Source organism: Nicotiana attenuata, chromosome 7 (genome assembly GCF_001879085.1).
Source record: "Nicotiana attenuata strain UT chromosome 7, NIATTr2, whole genome shotgun sequence".
NCBI classification, from domain to species: domain Eukaryota; kingdom Viridiplantae; phylum Streptophyta; class Magnoliopsida; order Solanales; family Solanaceae; genus Nicotiana; species Nicotiana attenuata.
The window spans coordinates 52,393,991-52,404,302 of record NC_031995.1 but is presented as its reverse complement, the minus strand read 5'-3'; the positions used below and the strand labels follow the sequence as shown (position 1 = coordinate 52,404,302).

The following is a 10,312-nucleotide window of genomic DNA, read 5'->3' as shown; positions in this document are numbered from 1 at the left end:
GCGAACCCTGGTCTCGCGAATGCGAGATCAGAGGCCAGTTCCCAGAAATTGCAGATATCAGCAATGTTTAAGTCCAACTTCATTCCGTAGCCTATCCGAAACTCACCCGAGCCCTCGAGGCTCCAAACAAAACATGCACACAAGTCTTAAAACATCATACGAACTTGCTCGCACTATCAAAGCGCCAAAATAACACCTAGAACTACGAATTTAGCACCAAATCACATGAATTTCCCAAGAACACTTCACAATTCCTATTTTCACAACTGGACGTCCGAATCACGTCAAAATAACTCCGTTTCTCACCAAATTTCACTGACATGAGTTAAATATTATATTGAACCTGTACCGGGCTCCGGAACCTAAATACGGACACCAACAAGATCAAACATTAACAATCTCTTAAAAATTATTTAATTTTCAGACTTACAATTTTTTTTAAAATTCATAACTCGGGCTAGGGACCTCCGAATCCAATTCCAAGCATAAGCCCAGGTCCCATATTTCGATACGGACCCATCGGAACTGCCAAAGCACGAGTCCGGACCCGTTTACTCAAAACGTTGACCGAAGTCAACCAAATCATCTTTTAAAGGCAAAAATTATTATTTTTATCAACTTTCAAAATAAAAGCTTTTCCGGAAACATGCCTAGACTGTGCACGCAAATCGAGGAGGGATAAAATGAGGTTTTAAAGGCCTCGGAACACAGAATTTGGTTTTAAATTATAAGATGACCTATGGGATCATCACAGTGATTGATGTACAAGGAGGATTTTTACCTTTTTTAGAAATGTATTAGGGGTAAAATTTCCCTACTGTATAAAAGAGAATTTTTTTATTTAATAGACACATTGTAACACGCATATCAAGGCATAACAAACGTATTTCTGTGCTTTTTAGCTATTGAAAGGTTCTTATTTTAATCATAGTTCTCCATACACATTTGGCTTCGAATTGATGGCCCGGTCGAGGGTAAAACTACTATTAAGCTAAAATTCGAGCCCGGACTCAACGTCATAAATGGTTTGGTTATTTATTTCATCTTTAATTTGCTTATTTAACATTCTTAATTACTTGTATTAAATATATCCATATATCCTTAAAACCGCATACAAATTTAATTGTTATCTGTTTTAAGGGTAAAGACATAGAAAAAGGTCACAATCACTTCAAAAGTTAAAAATTTTCATCTTAAAATTTAACTTACACGGTTCTGGTTAATAAATTTAATTTTAAAAATGAAAGATAAATTGATATGATTCAACCAAAAAAATGCTAAAATAGATAATAACCAGAGTAAAGATTGTGATATTCATAGGCAATGAAAATTTATCAAAAAAGGTTACATGCACACATCATTTAATAGGGTTAGTACTACTACTACTTACTAGCACGTAGCTTTATGAAGTTGATCAAATGCAAGACTTGTCAGAACAGAAGGGAAGTAAACATTTAATAACTGCATAGTACTGACAGAGAATTGATAAACATAACCAGCAAATGATACCAAAAAGGTCCAAAAACCAAAACAACAAATGGATAAACATGTGAATCCCTTTACTGACAAATGAAACTACAAAATGATCATAAAATTAAAGGATAACAGAAACCACACATAAACATGCAACATGCAACATGCAACTTGGTTGTTGAAGCATTATATTGCCATCTATTCCTTTGCTGTCAACCTTAAATCAGTCCTAGCTAGACAAACCTCCCCTCCAGTCTGGCCCCTTCTCTTTTTTGTGGCGTTTGCAACATTTTTCTTAAATTCAACTTGTGAATTTGAACTTTTTCTCTCTTTTTGTTTTTCATATATTTTGCTTACGTGGCAATTTTGAGATGGTCAACATAAATAATACTATATGGTAGCTGGAGCTTTAATTGTTCTGAGATGAAGGTGTTTGATAATAACAAGGTCATTTTTGAATCAATCTTCTAATTGAGGTTTGAATGATTAATTTTGAAAAGTTCACACATAAATTTTAACATTTTCATTTTAAAAATATTATATACATACTCCTTCCATCCCAATTTATCCGAAGGTGTTCGAATTTTGAGAGTCAAACGAATTATTTTTTGGCTGCAGTTTTTTCTTATGACTTCTAAAAAATTACTATTAATTATTGTAACTTATAGTAGTACTTTTTACGTATTTTTTACAAATGTGAATTTTAAATTTTGTTATAAAATAATAAAAGAAGAACAAGAGTATTGCAGAGAAAAGTAAAGAGAAAGAATTCTTATTGAATTTTGGGATGATTTACAATGGAATAGGACCCCTCTATTTATAGGGAGATGGTGACTTAGCCACCAAGTAATAAACCCTAGAATCTCTCTAAATATAGACATTCACCATAAATAAAATTCTATTTATAACACTCCCCCTTGAATGTCTATTCAACAGATAATGTGTCTCGCTAAAACCTTAATTAAATAAAACCCAATGGAAAAAAAATTCTAGAGAAGGAAAAAGAGTACACATATCTAACAATACGCCTTTTGGTTGCCTCGTTAAAAGCCTTGCAAGGAAAACCCAGTGGGACAAAACCTTGTAAGGAAAAAAGAGTACAACGTGTATTAACTCCCCCTCATGAGAGCATCACTTCACATCCTTAAGCATTTGCATTCCAATCTTGTGCACCATCTTCAAAAGATCTTTGGTAGATATTTGATAAATAAATCAGCCATATACTTGATGAATATATTGCACCTTGAAATCATCATTCTTGATAGAGATGGATTGTCTTCATATGATCTTGTTGGAATCGTCAGTTCAATATCTTCACATAGAGGTGAAAACTCTTGCTATCATATTATCATGCATATAGTTATAGCAAGATACATTTGTGCACAAATTGCATTGAGGATGTAGTACTTCAAGATCAAGAATTGTATATGCTTCAAGCGATTTAAATCCTTCAAGGATTGTCATATAAGTCATACAATAGACTTTAATTAGATGCATATCAAGTTTTCATGTCATGCTAGACAAATAAGATATCGAAAACTGATTGCACATATCATTGGCTTCATACTTTCAAGTGTTTGAACTACATGTTCAAAACTACATGTCTTTCATAGGAAACCAAATTCTACTTGAATTGTTTCTCCAGACTTGAGGTCCTCATATATATTTAGCGCTATTATAGATGTCGCCGACAAACATTTTATATCAGTTTCAATATTTTTTCATAAAGACATAACATAGAGATCTCTTCATTCATATATTCAGGTACCTGAATCTTTCATGAGATTTTATGAAGTGTTATGTCATGTGATCTTCTAGATCACTTGCCTCCTTTATTATGATCATTTTGATCATTTGCTCATCTTCTTTATCAAGAAGTTTTATTTGAAACCGATTTGTCTGTATGCTATAAGCGTACCATAGACTTTGTCCTTATAGGACTTAATATGAGCATTTGCAATGAGAATATAGTTACTTTCTTTGGGTCAGCAAATGCGTCTGGCATGCTTTGCAATATATTGCACATGAATTATCCTTTTATGAACTTCAAGTTCATATTATCTTATTCGAGGATCTATATGAACAAATGATAATTCATTCCACGTAACTTTTTCTCAACTGTTTATCATGTCTCCCCCTCATGTTAGAAAAACTAACTTGTTTTCTCAACTTTGAGAACTCATCTTTGTGCTTTATGGTGTTAATCAAAATATACACCGCACATAAATAATAATAAGATGGAATTATTTGGTTCCTGACCATGAACCACTTGTAAGGGGAGAATGTAATATACTTTCGTATATAACCTATATCAAACCGATATAGATAACTTTGTTCTCATAAGCAATTGTTTAGCTATTAAGTAGAGGCACTTAATAAATCATTTTGCTAAACCAACTGTGATGTAAACCAACTTATCAAGATGAACTTCTTGAATAGAAAATCTGGAAATTATGCTCGAAATTAAATTGTTGAGCAAGTTACCTCGCAAAACACCATGTTGCGTGTTATTAATATTCGCACATGTAACCATCTCATAGATGCATCTTATGTGGTATACATGGCAGGTGAATGAGCCCATATTCACCTTTGATATTTCCAGCATTCATGGGATTCAATCCCAATTTTAATTGGTATATTAATTAATGAGAACAGGCAACATAATAGAATTCGTAAAGAACATTCTAGTTCTTTAATATTTACCCATGTGAATTCTCTTTTATTTTTTTTGCACATCATACTTAAATTGATATGGCTAAACCAATTATGCCAACTGAATAAATTATCAATATTGATAAACTTCAGATTTACGCCATGACGTGTGCAATTATCAATAAACTCCAAGTTTATTATGATATGAGTTTTTATATCAATAAATACCCACTTCATTGTGGTATTCTTTTGTTTATGTAGTACAAATTGAAGAATAAAACGGGTAGCTTTCACATATATATTACCCCGCTACAAGTTGTAGTAATAGAAGATATTAAATTTTTCCTTTATTTATAGTCTCAATATACTCAACCGCTTTCGCGTATACTTTGGAAACTGAATAAGTTTCTTTGAGACTTACTACAACACAATACCTTATTGATAATCAATTGTGTTTCTCCAAAATAGTATAATTGGCTCTTGCAGAGTTCTCAATTGATTTTGTAGTACCACATATTCATCAACACCCATATGGTGAATATCTCTTTTAAAGAGAAAGTTATACCATTATGGTTATGATCAAAATTATATGCAAGATCTGTTTCTTGCATTACCGTTGTCTTTTAACAATCACAATGCCAAAATATTTTGGCGTACAATAGGTACGTGACCAATGACCATTCATGCCATAATAATGACATTATTTTCTTATATCATCTCAAACCTCCTTTTAGAGGTGAGTGCGGTATATTCACTACCACTAGCACGTTCATATTCTTTGAAGAATGAATATGTATTCATAAATCAGATGTTGTCACATTCGCATCATGAACGTACCATAATCATCTATATGTGCTTTACAAAATCTCATGTCAAATCGATGACAAATATTTTTCACAGAGTGAAAGATTATTTTGAGAATCCTTATTGTTCTCATTACCACAAATGATGACGATTATAATTTCGTCTATTGCCACGTCCATATCCATTGATACATTCATAGTAATAATTTTGTCTTCTTTCAGACTTATCACATACTGCTATCACATTCTCTTAAGGGAATGAGAATGGGGCAAATTCGATGGGACGAGTTTTCAATTCTTTGCCCACAATCATACATAAATTTGATCATGGCGAGGCATAGAAATTTTACCACTTCAGGTGGTTATAATTTCTTACAAACTCCATTAAAGTTATTATCAAACTTTGTTGTCTTTGCTTGTATTTAAAATCAAAGTATAGAATAAAAGAGAAAAATACGGTAAAATACTTACCTTAAATCCAGAATTTAATCGTGAAGGAAGTTCATGGAATAATTGACAATCATTATGCTCAATCCCAAAGCTTCTACTCAATTGGTTAGAGTCTCGTGCTGATAACGTGTTATAAAATAATAAAAGAAGAACAAGAGTATTGCAGAGAAAAGTAAAGAGAGAGAATTCTTATTGAATTTTGGGATGATTTACAATGAAATAGGACCCCTCTATTTATAGGGAGATGGTGACTTAGCCACCAAGTAATAAACCCTAGAATCTCTCTAAATATAGACATTCACCCTAAATAAAATTCTATTTATAACAAATTTAAAGATTTTATGTCCAAATAAACAGTCAAAATTCAAGAAATTTTTAAATCTCGAAAAACAAAAAGTATCATATAAATTGAAACAGATAGATTATATATATTTAGTGAATATTTTAGTAAAGTCTTATCAGATAACCCGTCATAGAAGTATATGTCTCTAATTCACCTTTCAAAAAATAGAACGACGACAACAATAATTACTGCGTCTGAATTCTAAACGAATTGGAATCGGCTATGTGAATCAATACTGATTATGTTCCTCATTTAAATTCAAACCAGGTCACTCTTCACCCCTCCAAAAATAGAAAAAGAAAAAAAAATTCCATGTGCTCAGAGTACATGAACATAATTGCATCTATATAAACTCTACTTCTTCCCTCTTCTCTTTCTTATTCTACCTTAGTTTACTTGAATCAAACCTTGAGACAGAAGGGAAGCAGAGAAACACATGCACAATAGTTGTATTTAATCTTGTGTTATCATTCCAAGAATTTACTCAAATATCCTAAACAGACTCCATCTAGTCCACCAATAATATGACACTAATTTATGCCATACTAATTTTCACTCATCTAATAGGAATTTCACAAAGCAAACTCCAAGTTGGTTTTTATGGCCAAACATGCCCTAATGTTGAAACCATAGTTAGTGGTGTTGTCAGTGAAGCTGCAGCCTCAAACCAAAATATAGCTCCTGTCTTGCTTAGACTTCATTTCCATGACTGCTTTGTTCAGGTCCAGTTCAAAAGAACTTAAGCTCACTTTAATTTGATCACCATATCCTTATTTAATCTTTTTGGTGATAATTATTATTCTTGTTGATAATCAGGGATGTGATGGATCAATTCTAATAGAAAATGGAGAAACAGCAGAAAGGCATGCATTTGGGCATCAGGGTGTTGGAGGATTTGAAGTTATAGAGAAAGCAAAAGTAGAGGTTGAAGCTGTTTGTCCTGGACTTGTTTCTTGTGCTGACATTGTTGCTTTGGCTGCTAGGGATGCTATACTCTTGGTATTATTAATTCCTCTTCTTTCTGTTTCTTTAAAAAAAGTGCACTAATTATTTCATTAGCTAGCGTACTACTAGGGCCAGATAGATTAATCATGTAAACAACTTCTGTTTGTTTACAGCATACAAAAAACTTGATATTTAACGAGGAATCTCATAATAGAAATGCAAATTCTCTATATCTCTAGCTCTTCTCATGAATATTTCTTAATGCTTTTCTTGCATTTAATTTTCCTCGGATTCAGATATTGCTTCAATAAGTTTATATGCTAAAAATTTTTAATTTAGAATTAACATCATTTGTTGATTTCATCGTTATAGCTAGTCTAGAAGTTAAATTGAATTGAAGTGTACGATGATGATTAATTGCACAGGCAAATGGGCCTTCCTATGATGTGGAAACAGGAAGAAGAGATGGGGTGGTTTCAGACTTATCTTTGGCTGAAAACATGCCAGATGTTGAAGATTCCATTCAGCAACTCAAAGCTAAGTTTTTAGAGAAAGGCCTCTCTGACAAAGACCTTGTGCTCCTCAGTGGTACGTTTTATATATACTACATACTCACTATCATTCATTCATATCTCCATTTCATTTTCTACACTTTCATTATACATGCATATTTTGTGGATACCATTTGATTCTTATGGAAATCTATTATAGCTATAATCAGAGGCGGACCCAGAATTTACTCGACGGGGCACATTATTCTGTTCAACTAGTGTTCCCTAAAGGCTTTTAGTGTTCAGGGTGCCAACTCCTTTAAATTAACCATTTTCAAGGTATATACGTATATATATATATATATATATATATATATATATATATATATATATATATAGGATTTCATCCGAAGTTTACGGGATCCGGTGACCCCTCACCATACACATGGGTCCGCCTCTGGCAATAATTATCTTATAGGTAATCTAATTGTGTAATTATATGTTACACCGTACGTCAATACAAAGAAATTAACCTATTTTTTAAGTAGGTAGAAACTGAATGAGAAGTTAAGGCTCGACCTTGGTTATTTATATTTATTTACTCACTCCCTTTCTCTTTTATTTTCACTTTTACCTTTTTACACTCCTTAAGAAAATTCTAATTAAAAATAATAATCTGACTAAATTACCCTTATTTTTCTTTGATCTCAATTTATTATTACTTTTTGCTTACTACACATTTATTAGAGTAAAGGAAATTGAAAAAAAAAAAAAAAAGATGAAGAGAATTTATTCTCTCTTGCTTTTATAAACGACAAGTACTTTAAAACAATCATGTTTAGTAATAAATACGTGATAAGTAAAACGGAATGTAGGGAATATAGTATCTACTCCCTCCGCTAACTTTTACTTGTTCAGTATTCTATAAAATAGATTTTCACTTTTATTTGTTACTTTTAGCATATCAAAAGAAGACAATTTCTTTTTTCCTGTTATACTCATAGTATTAATTACTCATTCAAACCATTTTTTCAAATCCATTAAATATATACATCAATTAATATGGGTATTATGGTAAATTATGCACTTCATTTATTATTTCTTTAGGGGAATGCAAATTTATAGTTGACAAGTAAAAGTGAACCAAGAGAGTATTTATTTTGGCTTTCTAAGATTCTTCATCCTGTTGGAGCTAATTATGCTTTCATACGTCTTTGTTATGATCTTTATATATAACATTAAATACATGAAGACGTGACTCATGCATGTTTTGTCCCTTAGCTAATGAAGTCGATAAAAATCACTTCCATATATTTGCTATAGCAACTTGTTCTTAATTTGCTTATGACAGAAACGTTTTCAAATTTAATGACTTAATTTGCTTGTGGTAACTAACTTTCCGTCTCTCCCTAGTAAACAGATTTAAATAATTCATCTCTACTATATATAGCAAAGAAGAATATCGAGATTAATCAATAAAACAAGGACAAGACCTGAAGTTTTTTTTGTTTGTGTTCTTCGATTCAGTTTATGTTCTACTACTCTAGTGTAAAAGATGACTATCCCATGTAATTAAACGTCACGTGATTACTTAATTGATGGACCATGATCACCAAATAGTTTATGTCAAGAATTAATAGGTGAAAAGATCAGACACTTGAAGTTGCACATATTGCCCTGTCTAGATATAACTAGAGGCGGATCCAGTATTTTAATTCTATGGGTTCAGCCTTTACAGTTCTTAGTATTGAACTTTGTATATTTTAAAGTTATAGGTTCAGACCTACTATATATTACTATAATTTTAATGAATTTTTACACTAAATTTATACTCTGTATCGAAAGTACAGGGCTCAGATGAACCCGGTGCTATAACATTACATAGGCCTCTGGATATAACCAGAAATAGAGATCACATCTTCGCATAGTATCTTTTCAAAGTTACACAAATATATTTCTTAACACAGTAGCTAGTGTTATATTTATAATTGAAATTTTTCTTAAGAGTTCACATAGGTTTTTGCCTGACAATAATGTAGCTTAACTAATGAAAAAGTATCAAACTTGATATTGTGTATCTGTGCAGCTGCCCATACAATTGGTACCACTGCATGTTTTTTCATGACCAAAAGGCTCTACAATTTCTCCCCCAATGGAGGTTCCGATCCATCAATAAACCCTAATTTTCTTCCCGAGTTGAAGGCTACTTGCCCGCAAAACGGAAACGTTAACGTCAGGTTAGCGATGGATCGGGGCAGCGGCGAAGCATTCGACAGACAAATTCTGCAGAATATTAGGAGTGGCTTTGCTGTGTTACAATCTGATGCAAATTTATATAGAGATGAGACGACAAAGAGAGTTGTGGATTCTTACTTTGGGATTCTTAGCCCATTTTTGGGGACATCATTTGAGGCTGATTTTGCCAATGCAATGGTAAAAATGGGCAGAATTGGTGTACTTACTGGCTCTCAAGGAACTATTAGACGTGTTTGTGCATCTTTTTAGTCGACACAGTTGTGATTACTTATACAGCAAAACAAAATAGCATATATATATATATAGTTACGTTGTGTCTCTAGATTATGTACTTGTGTAGCAAAAAAAGTTGTACAATACCGAATTTCTAATAGTACGAACCTCTTCACCTTCTACTGGGTAAAGAAAAAGTGATTAATTAGCAAATTATAAAACACGCATCATCCTTCATGATTTACTTTGGCCAACGCTTTTGATTGTAGTTTTGATTACTTTTAGGTCAATTGCTTATCAAATCAGCGTTTTCAGATGTAGTTCTATATACTTTATTTTAATACTTATTTTTATTTATAAAATATTAAAAATTAAAGATTCATGTAGCTTACGCTCAATGCCTCACCTGGTAAAACAACTCATGTGACCGCCCTCTGCCTTTGTTTGTATTACTGCAGTCGTCTGCTAATGTGTTACCCACAATACAGCACTTGGTTTTAAGGAAAATGAATATCACAAGAAGCTTATTTCTGCCCTCGTCTCTCTGGAATCGCCAGCCTGTAAAGTTTTTCTTTACCAATCTCTTCTTTTTAATTAAAAGGTTATAAGATATCCACAATCGACCCCAACTTGTTTTGGATTATGCACAATAATTGTAGGAATTTTTTTTCTTCTTATACAATATT

The 10,312-nt window shown here is 32.4% G+C and overlaps 1 protein-coding gene across 1 annotated transcript; it reads left to right on the top strand.

Annotated features, from left to right (window-relative positions):
- LOC109229091 (peroxidase 43-like) lies at positions 6,023-9,808 on the top strand. The gene is made up of 4 exons (XM_019394412.1): positions 6,023-6,443; positions 6,538-6,720; positions 7,092-7,254; positions 9,244-9,808. The coding sequence occupies exons 1-4, from the start codon at positions 6,246-6,248 to the stop codon at positions 9,660-9,662; spliced, it is 963 nt and encodes a 320-aa protein (XP_019249957.1). The 5' UTR covers positions 6,023-6,245; the 3' UTR covers positions 9,663-9,808.